At 36.1% G+C, this 20,502-nt stretch overlaps 1 protein-coding gene across 3 annotated transcripts in view; it reads right to left on the minus strand.

The window, feature by feature from the left end:
• PARP8 (poly(ADP-ribose) polymerase family member 8) overlaps nucleotides 1-20,502 on the minus strand; it is a 177,020-nt gene that overhangs the window by 30,378 nt on the left and 126,140 nt on the right. For all 3 annotated transcript variants that reach the window (XR_004624292.1, XM_002919636.4, XM_034656940.1), the window contains exons 12-16: nucleotides 18,993-19,118; nucleotides 17,913-18,477; nucleotides 15,926-15,976; nucleotides 15,728-15,823; nucleotides 5,091-5,183 (exon numbers count right to left, since the gene is read on the minus strand). Coding sequence is in view for 2 of the 3 variants with exons in the window: in XM_002919636.4 (XP_002919682.2) it covers nucleotides 5,091-5,183; nucleotides 15,728-15,823; nucleotides 15,926-15,976; nucleotides 17,913-18,477; nucleotides 18,993-19,118 (931 nt within the window). In the remaining variant the exon portion in view is untranslated. The remainder of the gene's footprint in view (nucleotides 1-5,090; nucleotides 5,184-15,727; nucleotides 15,824-15,925; nucleotides 15,977-17,912; nucleotides 18,478-18,992; nucleotides 19,119-20,502) is intronic.

Below are 20,502 nucleotides of genomic sequence, written 5' to 3' on the forward strand. Positions count from 1 at the left end.
AAAAGCAAAAATAGACAAATGGGACTACATCAAACTTAAAAACTTTGGCGCATCAAAGGACAATAGATTGAAATGTCATGGGATGGGAGAAAATATTTGCGAATCAGATATCTGAAAGGGGGTTAATATCCAGAATACATAGAATTCCTACAATTCAACAAGAAGAAATCAAATAATATGATTTAAAAATGGGCAAACAACCCAGATAGACAATTCATTAAAGAAGACTTACAGATGGCCAACAGGACATGAAAAGACACTCAACATCATTAATCATCAGAGAAATGCAAATCAAAACCATAATGAGATATCACCTCACAACCATTAGGATGGCTACTACCAAAACAAACAAAAAAACCCCAGAGAAGAACAAGTGTTGAGCACATGAAGAAATCGGAGCCTTTGTGCACTGTTGATGGGATTATACAATGGTGCAGCTGCCACAGAAAACAGTATGGAAGCCCCTCAAGAAGTTATTAATAGAAAGCCCATATGATTCTGCTGGAAGTGACAGTCCCACTTCTAGATACATATCCAAAATAATTCCAAGAAGGGTCTTAAAAAGACCCTATTTGCATACCCATGTTCACAGCAGCATTATTCTCAATAGCCAAGAGATGGAGGCAACCAAAATGTCCACTGACAGTTGAATGGATAAACAAAATGTGGTATATACATACAGGAAATATTATTCAGCCTTAAAAAGGAAAATTCTGTTACATGATACAACATTGATGAACTTGAGGACTTAATGTTAAGTGAAATAAACCAATATAGAATAAATCACAAAAAGACAAAGATTTCAGATTCCACCTATGAGGTACTTAAAGTAGTCAAATTCACAGAAACAGAAAGTAGAATGGTGATTACTGAGGCTGGAGGAAGGGGGCTACACAAGGGGAGTTGTTTAATGAGTATAGAGTTTCCGTTCAGCAAGATGAAAAAGTCATGGTAATCTGTTTCATGACAAGTTGAATATACTTAACACTGCTGAACTGTATGCTTAAAAAATGGTTAAGATAGTAAATTTTATGCTATGTGTTTTTTTTATCATCAGAATAAAGATACAAATATACAACAGTAATAGCCTGAACAATGTATCCCTTTCAATCAAATATTTATTAAACACCTCGTGCCAGAAGCATCAAAACAATCAAAAGTACCAAAAATTATATGCATTCTTTTGCCAATAATTTCACCACTGGAGTCAAGTAAGCTATAATGAAATAATGGACATAGGGGGTAGAGAATTTAATTAGAATATTTCTGCTAATATATGTTCTAAACCGACTTAAAAGAATAGTGTTAACTACCATAGGAAAACACAGGCTGTCCACCAAAGCCTCCTGCTCCTTGTTTCCTGGGTATAGAGGGATATTTCCACCCCTTTTGCCGAGGTAAGGCTGTATGACTAGTTTTAACCAATGGAATTGGATCGGCAGTGGAAAAGGTGCATCAGAAACAGGTGCACCTTCTCCACTTCTATCTCTGCCTCTGCTGTGTGCCATGTACTTAAGACAGCAGAGCCACACAATGGAAAGGGTTCAGTTAACTCAGTCATCATACAGAAAGCTGCCCAACAAACATTCTAACTGGACAGTTGTGGGAGCAAGAAATAAAAATGTCTCTCATCTTAAGCCACTGTAATTTATGATTTATCTGTTACAGAAGTTAGCAGTTAGAATTTTTGAACAAGAAAAGATTTGTATAACACTGTTTGGATTTGTATTCATTTGCAGGTTAATTTTTCCATGGAGTAAAATGTCTACTTTAAAAAAGAAAACGTAATCAACGACTATGATTTCTTTGACCCCAAAGCATATATTTCCCCACTCCCTGCATTTAAAATGATTCTTTTTTTTTTTTTAAAGTAGGCTCCATGCCCAGAACGGAGCCCAACATGTGGCTTGAACTCACGACCCTGAGATCAAGACCTAAGCTGAGATCAAGAGTCAGATGCTTAAGTGACTGAGCCAACCAGGCACCCCAAAATGAAAGATTCTTAATGGGATCTTAGCACAAAATGGTGAGTGCTATAGTCAGCAAGTTACAGACAACTTTCTTCTTACAATGAATAATATAACTGAAATACTAAGGATAGAGAAATACAGAATTCAAACAATGGGAATTAGGCTATTTGATCAGTGAGAAAAGCTCTATTTGTTATAGAATCACATGCTTCCAAAGGCCATTATATACAACCCATCTGGTAGAGCAAGACTCTCCATTCTCCCCTGCAGGTAAGGAAGACCTTGGAGCACTCCCAAATGAGAAAATTCAAGTCCAGGGGAGTAAGAAAGGCAAGTACAGGAGTGGCTTACAGATATAGAATGTATTCTGGAAAAGAGGTGAATTTAAAATTGAAGATCAATGGCTTGCAAACATTTCAATATTGATTCCTATTTAAAAAAATAAAATAAAATCTTATATGAGAGCTCAACACAAAAACAAAACAGAGCTGTTTTGGTTGAAACAGTACGTGGGGTCTTGGAATCCTAGCTGCCAAGACACTCTCACCCCACTCCAGCCTCCTGCAGTGTCCCTCTAAGGAACGTTCTTGTGACCTCAGAGAAACCACTTAAAATGAAGGAGTCAACTGATGGACCAGGACTACTGAGATACCAAGAGAATCAGTTTCCACGTAATCTTTAGAATTATAACCAGAATACTGGTAGTAGTGAAAATACTGAGCTTCAGAGTAGAATCCCTAAATCGATATGATTAATTGTGTTTTGTAACTATCATTATAAAATTCAAATTTAACTTCTCTTTAATAACCATTATTTTTCTATAGGTGTCTATAATAAGAGGAGGAGAAAAGCACCTAATATTCTATCAACCTAGCCTACTGCTAGCATGATGTTTATTTTCCTTCTAATTAATTATTTCTTAGTTCCAGGCTCTAATTCTTTCCATTTTCATATAGTCTGAGGGACAATTTACACCCACTAAAATGCACAAATGTTAACTTTACCACTTGAAGAATTATTTTTCTAATATATACACATATATTAGATATATAATACATATATGTATCTATTATATATACATTATATATAATGTATACAAAATATATATATTTTATATATTATACAGATATACCCACATACTTATTCATGTATGTATACATGTATGTATATTCACAAACGTACACACAGCTATGTAAAGCTTAATCATTTTTACATAGCTCTATTTTAGTATATGTGCGAGCACTTCACATAGCTATAAACAGCATACATTAAAGTATCTTTTTTTTGAGCAATATTAGTTCCAATTGGTGAGAAAACCTTTCACATTAAAAAAAAAAAAGGAAGGAAAAGAAAAGAAAAAGTCCCACCACGGTCAGACACATTTGAGAAACCCTCTAAGTATTGGCTATTTATTTTCTTACTTTCAGGGATTCTGAGAGCCTTTAATATGCAAGTATGTGTATGTGGGCTGTAGGGGCGATATCAAGCCATTATTTTTGAAATTTGTCATGGAATCTTTTTTTCCACATTATATATAATCAATATTATACTGTTTGTATTATTGTTCATTTATAACTCATTATATCACAACTGTTCTCCTTCATATTTCTTCAAGTGGATGTACCTCCTTTTAGCTAATCAGTGAAATGATTAGGTTAACAGGATGTATGTAAATCCATGAGGCCTGTGCTATTCTATATTAACTGTTGTACTTCCATCTGGAGTAATGCCTGTGACATAGTAGGCATTTGATACTTGTTGAACAAATGCCTGTTATATGATCATTTTTTCCCACCCATCTTTGCAAATTTTATAAATTACATTGCTAATTCTCTTCACATTTAGCTTCCTGTTGATTTCAGTAAAGCTGAATATTTTCTTATGTGTCTTTACTAACTATATTTGTGAATGTGTTCATTTTCTCTATTAATCTGTTATGGTCTTCATGCTTTTCAATTTTTAGGTACTTTTATACAACTATGTTTGAGGCAAAACAAATTTTCTCACAGTTAGCTCTTAATGTTCACTATTCTTTCAAGTAAGGAATGTAAAGTACGTATGGGTTCAAATCTGTTGGTATTCTCCTTTACGATTTCTTAGAACTGCATAAATGCACTAGCCTGATGCACTATCCACACTGTGCATGCTTAGTTTTACTCTCCTCTAGTCTGTATACAGTATTTCTAAACAAAACTCTTCTTTCAGCTATTAGGAATTTGTTTTAACACACAGTGTAAAGGACTAAACTGATTTTCTCCCCCATGTTGCAGGTCATTTGTTCCCACCTCACTTACTAAATCCTTTTTAATTTTGCAACTTGACATGATACTTCCTTTAAAGTATTTCAAGTATATTTATAACTAGATCTCTTTTGGGGATTATCTGCCATTCTATTCTTTGCCAGTACTGCATTTTTAAAAAAAATATAGGATTGCATATGTTTTTGTACATGGTTGGTCTAGCCTCCCTTAATTAACATTCATTTTTTTATGTTTTCTCTGATTTTTTTCTTATAAATTTATTAGGAAGTTAGGTTCCATAAACAAATTTAAAAAATCAATTGAAATTTTGATAGAATTCATGAAGTAAATTCTGGCATCTTTGGAATTTATTTTTTCTTTCCAGAAACATGGAATGTTTCTCTACTTCCAAGTTGCTTCATTTGTTTTTATATTTTTCTTCCTATGTCATAAACACTACTATTGTAAAAATAGATGCTTTTTCTTACATGTTCTGCCCTTTACCTTTTCTTTTTAAAAATAAACTGGCTTCCATTTTACGGCACTATAACTTTACAAATGAATTTTACATAATGCATGTGCAAGGATTTCAATATTTCAACTTCACCATGACAGAATCACAGTTATTTTTCAAACACAAGAAAGTTGGCTTAATTTCTTCCGTCAGCAACTGCCACATGACAAAACACTCCCTAGATACAGATAGCAAAATCCAGTTTCTAGCTTAAGAAAAAAAAAAAATCAAATGCCAGCTTGTTTTTTAATCTAATGTCAAACTACCAAAAATGTGCCCAAAAGAAGAGCAGACTGAAGGTAACTAGTGGATCAGAATAAATTTTTCAAATCAAAATCAGGATTAATTAGCACTGGGTGTTCCTACCTGAGCTCCGGTTGCTATCTCATCAGCAGCTTCATTCATTACTCCCAGGGTTTGAAAAGCAAACACACACAGCTCTCGCTCACACACAGTGGGCTACAAAAGAAAGGGCAATCAGTTACAACACTGTTTTTTTCTGTTTCCCAAATCCTAAATTAATTTTATGACAGTCCATTAAATAACTAAAAAAATGCAAAGTTTCAGAATGTTAAAAAGAAAGGAATCATAGGACCTTATTTAACAAAAGTGAAATTTCTAAATTTGGGTAACAATGGTTAAATAATCATCTAGCAATATGGAGTCACAAATATAGGAAATCCACCTCAAATAGTTATAGGCACTTGCACTTAGAATTTTTAAGCAATAGATGGAAAATCTCTCCTACTTAATACACATTTGTACCTGAGATGTGTTAAAAAAAAAATGAAAAGCAGACACCTAAGCTGGTGATATACTAAAAAATGAGGTTAAACCCAACAGCTGTGTAAAACAAATATACAAAGAAGAATTCCACTTTTTCCTAGGTAATTTTCTTTGGAAGAAAGAAGCATGACTCTGCTTACTGGCTACCCAGCTCCTGAAAGATTGGTTTTGTTGCAAAGACTTTTGACTTCAATAACCTCCTGAAATCAACAGCACTGAAATACACACTATGCAATTGCTTTGGAAGACTTCTCATCTTTCAAGTCTAATATAGTGTCATCTGTTTGATTTATCTTATCTCCCGAGTTCCATTGCATTAGGTAGCTGATGAAGCCTAACAGGACACAACCCGTGGTGCCGCTGCCTAGCAGACAAAAGGCATTTGTTAGTGCCCCTGCTCCTATGCTTAAGCAGTGGGAAGGATGGTCCTTTACAGTCCATCCTTTATGTTTGGAATGGGCCCATATGGTGGCTTTGTGGACATAAGCACGACCAATCACACACACTTCTGGTTGATGTTCCCCAAAGAGAATTTTAGGAAAAAATCAATTGATACATTTCCTTTGTCCACCTTAAAAGGGCAGTTTCATTACATTTCAGAAACATCAGGAAGAACGACATATGAGAGGAAATTAATTGGAGAAAGCCCTTCATCCAGACTCAAGCTATATACACACAGCTATATAGAGAGTTATACTGAGAGCAGACTGTTCAATTTCTGCTACTTATTCTTTTCTTAATTGTTTAACCTATTTTTAATCTTCTATTTTTTTGTGTTTATCTATGCACATGTATGTCTCAACCTCACTTTTCCCCAGGGACACTGGTTGTTTCTTTTGTTCACTCTCTGGGTGCATGATACGGTCTGAAATAATAATAGCAATCATTTATTGTACATTTACCATAGTGCCAAACACTATATTGCTGTATAGTGGACCTGTATACAAAAAGAATCCAGGGAGAAGATAAACCATGGAAATCTTAAAGGGCCCTAGGAATTTATTCATGTACCAGCTACCCAACAACATTCACTGAGGAAGTAAACAGGGACAGAGAAGGTATTTTATTTTTAATACTACTCTTGTCAAATAACCATACATTTTTTATGAATAAAATCCATCAATCCCAAAGGAATAATAGGATAAAGCTTATTGAGTGTACACAAGTAATAACTGGTTTTATTTTTTCATTTGAACTTTGGCAATCAATTACACTTACTTTGTGATCATCCAAATAGATATGTATGTATGTACATATGTACATGTGTATTCACAGATTCCAGGAAATGTTTTAAAACAATAGAAACTATCTATTTCAGTACTGGGTTGTTGCTTTAAACAATGAAAATGAAAATGACATAAAATATCTCACACTCCACTAGTCCAGATGGATAAATTTTTAAGATCTTAATATAGGAAAAAATCTAAGACTGAAGAAAACATAGAATAGTTATTCTTACATATTTCTATTGCACATTTTGTCCCCAATCCTAAGTATTTATATACCACCCTGATTTTGTCTCAAATAGTTTTTACCAATTTCACCCTGACCTCCTATTTTTTTCTATCTTGGGTAACAAATAAGCAACATTTCAATGCTTTCTTCTGTATTTCCATTTCATCCCCCTCCCAGACCTGATTATATTCAAATCTCAAAATCACATGGACTTGCCAACTGACCCATTACTCTTTTTTTTTTTAAGGATTTTATTTATTCATTTGTGACAGAGAGATAAAGAGAGAGAGCATGAGCAGGGGGGAGAGGCAGCGAGAGAAGGGGAAGCAGACTCCCCGCTAAGCCAGGAGCCTGACATGGGTCTAGGACCTGGAGACCATGCCCTGAGGCAAAGGCAGATGCTTAACCATCTGAGCCACCCAGGTGCCCCTGACCTATTATTTTTTTTTTTAAAGATTTTATTTATTTATGTGACAGAGAGACAGCCAGGGAGAGAGGGAACACAGCAGGGGAGAGGGAGAGGAAGAAGCAGGCTCCCAGCTGAGGAGCCCGATGTGGGACTCAATCCCAGAATGCTGGGATCACGCCCTGAGCTGAAGGCAGTCGCTTTAACGACCGAGCCACCCAGGCGCCCCCCCCCCGACCCGTTATTTTAACTAATAAACCCACATTCTTAATGACAAATCTATGGCTTGATTACTTTATGGACACTTTTCTTTCCTGCATCTTTTTGGTTGAAATGTATAAGGCTGATTTATAGGAATATACAGTTACTGCAACTGTTTGAAGAAGGAAATCACGTACCCTAGAAAACCTCGGGGGGAAAAAGGGCAATTTTGCTACCACACTAAAAAATTAGAAGTACACATTACATTCTTATAATTTTATCTTTCCTCTTTTTAAATAGCAAGCATAGAGGTCGTAATATGGTGATTAATTTATATGCTATATTAACACCAAACTAAGTACATACTAGTGAATTTTTAAAATAACAATTCTATATCTATTGCTCATTTTTACTAGAAAGCTCAAGACAGTATTTCAGATGTAAATGAGCTTAATTTTGAGATAGAAATTTACAGACTAGTTTTTGTAAACTTTTGATCCTCCCTTCTCCCATGTTTATCCACATTTTATTTGAGAAGTTCAAAATGTCAACACAAGATAATACACTATAACAAAGTTCTCAAATCATATTAAGTAATCAAGATTAGATGTCTCATTGCTCACAGAAAGGACATTTTATTCAAGAAAGAGAAACCAAATCATTCTTCCCTAATGAAACATAAGTAATTATATCGTGGGTTAACGTTCTGCCATGTTAGCTGACTCTCAGCTCATCTCCCACCCCCAACATATTCTGCTATTACCATACTATTCATACAGAAAGCTCTAGCATCAATTAAAAACGGAACATAGGTGGGGCACCTGGCCGGCTCAGTTGGTAGAGCATGCAACTCCTGATTTTCAGGTTGTGAGTTCAAGCCCCACATTGAGTGTGGAGATCACTTAAAAAATTTTTAAAAAATAAAAATAAATAAATAGGGGCGCCTGGGTGGCACAGCAGTTGAGCGTCTGCCTTTGGCTCAGGGCGTGATCCCGGCATTATGGGATCGAGCCCCACATCGCTCCTCCACTATGAGCCTGCTTCTTCCTCTCCCACTCCCCCTGCTTGTGTTCCCTCTCTCGCTGGCTATCTATCTCTGTCAAATAAATAAATAAAATCTTTAAAAAAAAAATAAAGAAATAAGTAAATAAAGAAATATACCCCCAATTTTTAAAAAATATTAAAAAATAGAACAGTCATTTAATAGTTATTGCTGGATAAGTGTAATGATGTGTCTTATTACACATAATTTAATACAAAGTGTATAGGCCGAAATATAATCAAATGTATACATCATTTATGAATTCATTTTTGAGTTTACAATCAATCAGTAAGTTTCAATATGTAAAATATTACCAATTCTTAATGTTATTATATTGTCCTCAAGCAATTAGTTGCTATAATTTAAACTATAAAACCATGACAAGTCCCTCTTGCCATTCCACATACATAATTTTTTTTGCAAAATAATATTCATTATGTACCATTTAAACACATGGCTAACTTTCTATGTCCCTAAGATTTATTTTAGAAGTTTTAAAGCTGAGACAAATACATTTTAAATTTTAGTTGAATCAAAACAATTTAAATGTGAGCAATGAAAACGTATTTCAAAAATGGTTAAGCCCTAAAGAATATTTTAGGACCTAACCGCATTTTAGAAACTTTGTCTTCAATGAATTTAAATTACTTCCTACTAAAAATAGAAATGATAAAACTCAAGAGAATTGAGCTATGTATTTATATATAGCATGGTGTAGGTGAGAGGTTTTCAAACCTTTTCTGCCATGCTCCTTCCATTCAAACAACATTTTTCATGTAAGCCCAACATACAGAACAGATAAAAAGTGGTGATTGTTCCAACTGGGGCACATGCACATAGTTCAGTTTTCCTGTCTATAAAACAGGGATAAAAAATCACATCTAGTGCACCAGGTTGATAAGAAGACCGAGAAAGAGAACCAAGTAAGATAAGGTTTAGAAAATCTCCCTGAGGTATACAGAGCTGTTATATATTAACAATATTCGGTTACTTGGATAAGCCACACCTTCTACTTGTTTTAACCCAATGGGTACACAAAAATAAGTGTTCAATAAAAATTTTCATTGAAGCTTATTATGAAATGGTATTTTTATTTTCATATCCATAGCTTATTGAAACCCTTCATTTAGTGTAAAAATTGTTCTTGCTAAAAAAGAAATGAGCAGTGTAAATAAAATTCCTAATTAAAAACTAGGGTTGAAAACATATAAGGATAATTAAGAATAGCTACTAGAAACTCAAAACCTACAAGCCTTTAGCTCTTTGTGTTTCTGACTTTAGAGTCAATGCTTCAGGTTCTTTTCATGGTTTGGAAGAGAGACACATTCAGAGCGGGGGGAAAGTTCACTGTCCATAAAGAAAGACAGGAATCCCATGGAGATCAAGACAGATTTATAGTAAAGAGAGGCTCATGCCTGTTTAAGCTTCAACACTGTGTTCCCTATTATCTCATAAAACTAAAGTTGTTGTTTGAGCCTTAAAACCAATTTCTTTTTACTCAATTTGAAAAAAAAAATCATATTTCTAAACTGAAGTGTTTGGTATAATCATTTAGCCTATATTTCAAAAACTGAAATCTTATTTCTATGGCATGAGGTGGAAGAATGGGAGAAGAAGGTGAGGAGGGAACAGGATGTGCTTTTCCATCCCATTCTTCAAATATGAAAGTCAGACCTCAATACAAGAAGACCTATCTGTTTTAATCTTAGGACGTAAAATGGGACCTATCAAGGTTTACCTACATGCTCAGTTTCTCAACAATTTTCATGGCAATGCGTTAAGCTTATGACCAAATTATAACTGGGTGTTGTTAATTTCACTCTGAAAATAAGAACTTAGTTACAAACATTTGTCTAAGGTCCACAGCTCAGGTTTCTCAGCTGATTTTGCTTCAGTAGGATTGGGGATTATTCTCGAACAATGATACCAGAATCTCAAACCTGATCACCCCATTCATAGCAAGCAATCTGGAATATTTTCACATGACAGGAGAAGAAAATGAGATCATAATTTTCGTATCAATATGTCGATCTGGGAAATAGGAAAGTCTATTAACCAGGGACATCCAGAATGATTGCCAAGCACCAATGATAAACTTATAACTATAGAGACCCCAATTCCTACAACCATGTGCATGGTTTTCTCCAACCCAGCTCAGCAGTCCTTGTGCAGGGTTCAAAAAAGAAGACAAACAGTTGCATTGATCATGGTGTTCAGTATGAGTATAACAAAAAGACAAGGGCACTAGGAAGGAAGCGGCTGAGAAAACAGTGGTGAGTCTGGCAATAAATCCTTATTTTCATGTTTTCCAAAAACACTGGATGAAGACAAATCAACATGTTAAAGCATCAACAGTTGGCTGCATTAATACTCTAGCTGATTCCAAAATGTAGAGAACCACTGATTGGGTTTGGTTTTCTGATCATAATCCAAACTGCACTCCACACGAAAAACCCAGAACTCTATAAACAATCCTTGTGATGTTAATGTGAGTTTTATGCATTTTCAAAGTATTACATGTCAGGCCTTACACCTGGGAGTGACATTTATAACCCTTGTGAACAAAGAGATAAGTGGATCATTGTGGTATTTCTCAATCAGTAGTTACCCATGTTGCAGAAAGTATGACATGCTTACCCAGACCTCTGAGTAAAGTGACAGAACCGTACAAGTCGAGACCAAAATGTTAAGACTTCTGGGAAATGGCAGTAAAGGGCAACTTACGTCATTCAATAAACAATCATGCTTACAGAAAAGAGAAAAAATATAGGACACAGTTTGAATTTTGAAAGAGAGAGATCTAACAAACATAATGAATGTTAGGCATAGACTTCTATGGAACCCCGAGTTTTATCTGACCTATTTAATCACCCAACTGGACTATAACGTGTCCTCTTTACATCTCTAGGAGTTATTACAGTTTATAACGTGTCATCTGAGCTGAACAAACGGCAATGAATCAGTTTAGTGATTAATACCCCATAAGAAATTTTATGTGTAATAATTTTTTTTAAAGATTTTATTTATTTATTTGACAGAGATAGAGACAGGCAGCGAGAGAGGGAACACAAGCAGGGGGAGTGGGAGAGGAAGAAGCAGGCTCATAGTGGAGGAGCCTGATGTGGGGCTCGATCCCATAACGCCGGGATCACTCCCTGAGCCGAAGGCAGATGCTTTAACCGCTGTGCCACCCAGGCGCCCCTATGTGTAATAATTTTATACATTTCTGTTAAAATTACAGTAAAACATATTGCAATGTAAATACAAGAGAGATACAGAAAAAAATGAATATGCCAGATTTAGGTTAAATATCTGTTTAAGACAATCAAGAGGCGGTTCTTTCTGTTTTCTCTTCCTTTCACTTCCATTTCTTGATCGGACTTCAGCTGTCACTTATCTTACTATTTAAGAAACCATAGTAGGTTTTCTGATTTCCTTAGATATCAGTATGAATTGCAGCAATATAAAACCAGCAGATAACCAGCTATACTTGTGTAGAAAACATCGTTGTTTACAAAAGCATTTCCACTTCTAGAAAGAAACCACCAGCTTCCCTGGTGCAGAATAAAACAGATAAAGTAAAACAAAACTTGAAGCAAGGCGCAGAGAAGACTGATAGCAGTCAGGATATTTCCATCGCTTACTATCAGAATGAACTACCAGTAACTGAACCACAAGGACCACAACATGTGCAGTAAATTTCCAGGATGTAAAAGTAGTCAGTTCAAGTACATGAGTCAAGAGAAGCATCATGATTAAGAACTGTGGCCATTCTGCCAGGGTTCAAATCTTGTCTCTATCACTTACTGGCTGTGTTGATGTTAAATAAATTACTGTTCTCCTCATCTGCAAAGCAGAGGTAATAATAATAACCACCCGCATAGGGTTATCATGAGGATTAAATCAAATAATCCATGTAAAACACTTTGAACACATGATCACATAAAAAGCACTCAAAAAGCACGTGTCATTAATAACATTACGATCACCTTCTGGAGTGAAGAGCGCATTGGCGTAAATGAAGCAATAGATCAAGATCCACAGATGAACACTAACAAAATAAAGACGGGCCTCCTGATGGCATAAACTGAGATGACCAAAGGATTCTCCTTATTCTCATCCTAACCACACATTTCCATGTACCACAAAAAATAACAAACTTGCACAAATATTTAATGAGTAAATGCTGATTTAGTTAATTTGGTTTCAGAGTAACATTGTATCTCTTTGAGAAAAAAAGCTGACTGATAAAAAATAGTGTATGGGTGGCAAGAAAAACTTTTTGTATACCTGTTTCCCATCAACAAGTAAAATAAAACAAATATATCATAGAACTTGACAAAAGATCATGATCATAAATGGTTATTACATTTTTTTAAAGTATAAATCCTGAAATGCAAACAAGTTCTGACAAAATTATCTCTTTCTAGGCTTTATAATTTGTGTTTTCAAGCATATATTCCCAAGAACAGAGCAAATTTCCCTTAAAAAGTACAACAAATCTAGCACAGTGCCTGATACTTAGGAAGCCTTCATTTCTGATGCAGTTTTGAAATCAGGCAGAAATAGGCTCCAAGTCCAGCTTCTACCCCTACTAGCTGGGTGATGCTGAACAAATTGTTTAAACTCTTTCGATCTTAATCCTCTTATCTGCACCATGAGCACAAAAATACATAAACCACAAGAGTTTTGTGAAAATCAAACAAGGAAGCAATATGCAAAAATCGATCTGTACAGTGTCGAGGGCACAGCACTCATGTCATCTGCAAATGGAGATCATCTTTGTTTTTCCTTTCCGATCTGGATACCTTCTAATATTTTTTCTTACCTAATTGCCCTGGCTGTCACCTCCAGGACAATGTTGATTAGAGTGACAAGAATAAACTAACTCAAAAATAAATTAATCCAAGGATGTACAAGACCTGAACAATGAAAACTACAACATAGTGTAGAAAGAAATTTTTAAAGATCTAAATAAATGAAAAACCTTCCTGTTGGTTCATGGATGGGAAAGGGTTGAAATTGTTAAGACAGCAATACTTCCCAAACTGGCCTACAGATCCAATGCAAACCAATAAAATTCCAGCTGCTTTTTTTTTTTTCCAGAAATGAATAGGCTGACTTCAGAATTCATATAGAAATGCAAGGGACCTCAAATAGTGAAAACAATCTTATAAAAGGAAAATGATGTTGGAGGACGCACACTTCTTGCTTACAAACTTACTGCAGAGCTACCATAATCAAGACAGCGTAAGCACAGGTTTAAGGATACACGTACAGGTCAGTGGAATAAAATTAAGAGTCTAATAATAAACCGATACATCTATAGTCAAACGATTTTCAGCTAGGGTTCCACGATCATTCAATGGAGAAAGAAGGTCTTTTCAACAAACGGTGCTGAGGCAACTGGATATCTACACACAAAAGAATGAATTTAGAACCCAACCTCACACCATACACAAAAATTAATTTAAAAAGGATCAATGACTTAATTGTAAGATAGCAACATAAAACACATAGAAGGAAATATAGGTGTAAATCTTTATGACTTTGGGATAGGCAACAGTTCAATTGATAAATATGGACTCAAAATTAAAAACTTCTGTGTGTCACAGGTCGCTATCAAAAAAGGGTAAAGAAAACCCACAAAATGGGAGAGAATATCTGCAAATCACACATCTGATAAAAATCCAGTGTTCAGAATATACAAAGAACTTTAATAACTCAACAACAAAAAAGAAATAATGCAATTAAAAATGGGCAACAAATATAAACAGACGTTTCTCCAAGAGGATGCACAAGTGGCCAATAAGCACACGAAAAAATGCTCAAAATCACTAATCATTAGGGAAGTGCATATCTGAGCCACAATGAAATACCACTTCATGCACACTCAGATGGCTATAACTTGGGTGGAAAAAAGAAGGAGAATCACAAATGTTGGAGAAGATGTGGAGAAACTGGAACCACCATACACTGCTGGTGGGAATGTAAAATGGTACAGCCACTGTCAAAAATAGTTTGGTAGTTTCTCAAACACTTTGAATTAACATACATCCCAGCAATTCCAATAAATGATGAATGGATAAATGTGTGTCGAATATCCATGTAATATTATTACACCAAAAAAAAGGAATACAGACTGATACACGCTACATGGATGAATCTTGAAAACATTATATTAAGTGAGAACTCAAAGGAAAAGGCCACACACTGTATGATTCCATTTATATGAAATGTCCCAAATAGGCAAATTCATAGAAACAAAAAAATGATTAATGGTTGACAGGGGATAAGGGGAGGAGAAGATTGGGAATGACTGCTAACCGTTATGGATTTCTTTTTTGGGTAATGGAAATGTTCTGGAATTAGACAATGGTAATGGTTGCACAACACTGTGAATACAGAAAAAACCACTGAGTTGTATACATTAAAATAGTGAATCACATGTTATATGAATTTAATCTCAAATTAAAAATTGAAGAAAAACTTGAAATTGGATCATTCCTCCCAAACTACACATCTAAATTAATGGAAATTTTTATTTTTTTGTGGGAATATATACACATTGATTCTTATTTTTATACTCCCTCAATAATGCCCCAAACGTGTCAGTGAACTGGTTTTTCTTTTTTTTTTTTTTTTGAAATCTTTAAAATTCTGATCCTCTGTATGCTACTGTGTATCTCTTCTAACTTCTACCCTTTCCTCTCTCGAGTAAGCATCTTAAATTGTGTGGTTTTGAAGAAACACTGTTCACAAACTTACATACATACATCTGTAGCTATATTTATCTCTATATCCACCTCCGTCTATTGATATCAACATAGATGTAGACAGATAGATATAAATAGATGGAAGGAAAGAGAGCTAGCGGATAAGCACATAGAAGAAATACACTAAGAAATATTTTTCTACTAGGAAACGACTTGCTCATTCACAGACTCCTTCAGAAATAGTGATTCATTTGCCAAAATTACACCACTGTGTGTATTAAATAATGTGCTCAGTAGAGAGCATTTACTGTAAATCAAGTTATATACTTATTTATTTTTATATCCTAACCCTTTTATATTCTATATCAACACTGATATCCTACCAATGAGAACTTACCCTAAGCATGGGGCCATTCTGAAACACATGTGGCTCATCACAAACCACACAGTATTCATTCAATACAGGGATCCGCTGTTCAGCAAACTCAATTGTCTGAATAAAACAATGAAGAGAAATAATCAAGTCAAGTTCATAAATAATTTGAAAACCCATTAAAAGCTAAAATATTTCTGCAATGGATGGCTTGGCTCATACCTGCACTAGGAAGCCGCGGTCTCGTATTGGAATGCATTTGGCACCATTTGGCTATAAAAAGCAAAGTAGAAGAAGAAAATAATTTCTTAACTCACAGAATACATGAATTATAGCCTTTGACTTTTTGCAACAGTGAATACAAGTGTGATCTAAGGTCACCTGTAATATGAATTAAATCACTGATTATGACATCAAGATTTTAGAATTTCTTTATTATAATATACTTTCTGCCATTACTACCACAAGCCTTGTCTATGCTAAAACAATAGTATTCTTAATTTCTGATCCTCTAGTAAAAATGACTGGCAGTTTTAAATGATTACAAAAGCTCATTTCCTCTACTACTTATCGTCAAATGCTCCCACCTCCTCATTTAGACTATTTCCATCTTATTTTACAATGAGAATTATTCCTTCAAGGACATATGAGACAGCTACTGAGGGGGTACAACACTAAACTATCATACTGTATTAGGCTTAATCATACAGGAAAATAGTAAGACATTTTCTTTTATAGAACATGTGAAATTATCTTTTTTTTTAAAAAAAGATTTTTTATTTATTTATTTGAGAGAGACAGCCAGCCAGCGAGAGAGGGAACACAAGCAGGGGGAGTGGGAGAGGAAGAAGCAGGCTCCCAGCAGAGGTGCCCGATGTGGGGCCTGATCCCGGAATGCCGGGATCACGCCCTGAGCCGAAGGCAGACGCCTAACGACTGCGCTACCCAGGTGCCCCTGAAATTATCTTTTTCAGGTGAAAGTGTCATGGGAAGCTTTCTATGTTAACACTTTGACGTTATTTTCTGTGTGTCCTTAATGCTTACTTTTGATAAGAAATGGGCTTTTAGGGGTGTTCACGTAAAATTATCAACATACTTACATACATTTCCTTAAATATAATTTTATGGTATCATTTACAATGTAATTTTAGAAATAAAGCTATACAAGAGCAGCACAAATTTCTAATAATGTATCTTATTTTTTCAATTTCATCTATTGGTAGGTGTATCCATATGTATGGTTTAGAGTTAACTACACCCTTACCACAACACACATACGTATTAACTAAAAGAAAACAACATGTTTTATCAACTATTTTACGTAATTAATATACATAAGATAGGTCTGTTTCTTTATCTGAAATCAGCTATAATGCTGATCACTCCAAAGGTAAATTTTGTGTGAGACTGACTCCCAGTAAATACCACCCAAAGGACTTAAGTTTTAATGTAGTTACCTTCAGTCCCATCTCCACCAAAACNTCTTTATCTGAAATCAGCTATAATGCTGATCACTCCAAAGGTAAATTTTGTGTGAGACTGACTCCCAGTAAACACCACTCAAAGGACTTAAGTTTTAATGTAGTTACCTTCAGTCCCATCTCCACCAAAACTTCAGGATAAAGTGACTTCAGTTTTATAAAGTAGACAGTGAGGGCAGCTTTAAGTGAACCTCTGGGATACAGAAGTAAACGCTGCTTCCCTCTACAAGTTACGATGTTCATAGACATATGTTTCCTCATATATATAGATATGTCTATATGTATATAAATGGAAGGACATTACTCTGAATTTAATTATTAGAAAAACTTTGTCCTCCACTACTTACATATGAAAACTAGAGAGCAGATAAACCTACTTGATAAAACATTAAAATGTCACGCTTGGCTGACAAGGATCGGCTTTGTGGAGCCAACTGACTTCCTTCCATTTTTAGCAGCATTCATGACCATGACAGGAATGCGGACTACACCTCCGATCAACAGCTACATTTATTTTTTCGGAATCAAAATGCACATTCCAGTACCAGTTGCCAATGTTGGCATTCTAAATAATATCCAAAAAGAAAAAAAAAGGGGGTAAATTCTAAAAAACAAAAACGAAAATCTTGCTTCTTTCCTCTACCAGATCTTAACAAAACGAGCCGACAAAACTCTCTCCCGCCCCTTAGCTAACACGGAGGAACTCGGGATGAAAGTTATTTACGCACAGCAGGCTGGGAAGATGGCGCTGAAGACGGTGTTAAGATACCGATAAGCCCTGAGGTAAGAGAGAGCCTCCTGCCCTCTGCGTTGGGTTCCTTGGAAAGCTCCGTCTTGGACGCCTTGGGAGCGCTGGAGTAAGACTTGCTGAGCAGCTTGTGGTGTTTCAGTCCGTACAGCTCTTCCATTCTGAGATTACTGGAGTAAGATCTGCTGAGCAGTTTGTGGGGCTTCAGGCTGGCGGTGTGCTCACACCGCGGGTCTCCAGAACAAGACCGGGTCAACAGCTTGGGTGGCTTCAGAGTGAGGCAGTCCTCTTGCTTGACAGCGGCAGGGCACGGCCGGGTCAAGAGTTTGTGCGACTTGATTGCCGCCCCCGCCTGCTCAGCCCTGGGGTCGCTGGACAGGGAGCGACCAAAGGTCCTGTGCGACTTGGTGGCGCACACGTCGTCGGTCTTGACGGTACTAGAACAAGTCCTCCGCAGCAGCTTATGCGTTTTGGAGATTCCATCTTGCTCCGATTTCAGTTTGGATTTGCTTTTCCCACAGCCAGGGGGGGGATAACTTGGCGACCTTCAAAATGGAACAACGATTAGTACGGGGGCAAATCATGAGCATGACACACCACAGAGAACTCTTGGTAGGCTCAATCCACTTGACTCGGCCACAAACACCACCGCGTTTTAATCCATTTCAGATAGAAACCACAAATATGGGCACAGTGACCACATGGACCGAACTGAATTATATTTTTCCTGCAAAGCAAAAGAAGATTACCAGGTTCTTGGACCCCTCCTATTCCAGAACTCTAGGCGGAACTAATCTTGGTACAGAAAACTCTATGTGATTAGAAAACAAGGAATGCCATTTTAACGCATTAAACTCATGGTAAGAAAACAAACACTCTGAACATAGAAATGAGTATCTATGTTTCTGATGGAATTGACAGGACTTAGTCCGTTCTTTGCAGTCACACAGAAAATAAATGGATGCCAAGACGATAGAAAGAAAGCTCTGAAGTACCTAACCGTGGACTAGCGCGTGGTCAAAATGGAAAAAAGACAACAGAGAAGGCACCTGCTACCCACCTGCGCAAGGTAGAAAATAAATGCAGGGGAGATTTCACCTTCTTCTCTGACAGCTTCTTATTGTGCAGGCAATTGGATTTTTCTTTGCTCTGTTTCCACTGCTGGGTAACAAATGTCTGCATGATCCTGTCAATGCAAAGGAAGTCTGTCATCAGAGTTCCAAGACACTTTAATATGAGATTTCTGTATTATGTAGAGAATGTAATCAAAGGAAAATAAATGCACAGTGATTGGTGAGATTCTAATTTAGGATCAAACGAGATGTTTCCATATGCAGGAAAGCACCATGCAGAAAATTTCTATGACTTCACTGCATTTTGGTAAATAACTCATTAATTACTANTGGTTAATAACTCATTAATATTACTGTGATATGATTAATAACATAAATGATAAAAGAATTGATAAAATAGGGAAACCTGGGTGGCTCAGTTGGTTAAGCGTCTGCCTTTGGCTCAGTTCACGATCCCAGGGTCCTGGGATTGAGCCCCACGTTGGGCTCCCAGCTCATCAGGGAGTCTGCATCTCCTTCTCCCTCTGTCCCATCCCCACCCCCGCCTTTGCTTCTATCGTGCTTGCTCTTACTCTCTCTCTAATAAATAAATATATAAAAATCTTAAAAAAAAAGAATTGATAAAATAATAGGCGATAAAGAGATTTAAAAGGGCAGCCTTTAGGATCAACAACTTTAGCAGTTCTTTAGCTGAAAGGAAATTCTGAATTAGTTTGCTCATGCCAGAAACACAGTTTTGAAAAAATGTTTGACAGTAATTATGATTTTATCTATTAAGATACAAGTAAAGTCAATTTCTTTTCACTTGATTTGTTTATGCAGTTTTCTTCATGAAAGGGGAAATAAAATGAAACTGTGAAATCATTAAGTAAAAAGAAACCACGTAAAACTGACTCTATGGAGAAATACGAAATCAGCAAATTTTCTCTCTCTGCACAGCCCATTCACTTTTAAATACACTGTTTTTTTTAAGACAAAATTGTGTGTCTTGGGGCACCCGGGTGGCTCAGTCAGTTAAGTGACCAACTCTTGGTTTCAGCTCAGGTCATGATCTCAGGGTCGTGAGATCGAGCCTGGTGTGGGAGCACAAAGTGGGCTTGAGATTCTCTCTGTCCCTCTCCCTCTGCCCCTCCCCTGCCCGCATGTGCATGTGCACACTATCTCTCTCTAAAATAATAAATAAATCAATCTTAAAAAATAATGAAAAAATCCTGTGTCTCTAAAAACTTTGTTACTATCATAAAGCAGGAATTTGGTAATTCCTGATCTTAGTATTTTCTAAGTCAAGACCACTGCACATCACTGTTTTGAGGCAAAGAATTCTGGAATGTCAGCTGTGGACTTGGACACAGCACTATTTTCTGAGCACTATTTTCTGACTGTGACAGCTTCTCAGATCCCACCTTTCAAGTGGCAATGCTGATATTAAAGCAGATACGAAATATTACAATTAAACATCATGTATACAATAAATACAATAAATTGTTGTGTGCTTTC

The sequence above is a fragment of the Ailuropoda melanoleuca genome, chromosome 3 (genome assembly GCF_002007445.2).
Source record: "Ailuropoda melanoleuca isolate Jingjing chromosome 3, ASM200744v2, whole genome shotgun sequence".
In the NCBI taxonomy this organism is placed as follows: Eukaryota; Metazoa; Chordata; class Mammalia; order Carnivora; family Ursidae; genus Ailuropoda; species Ailuropoda melanoleuca.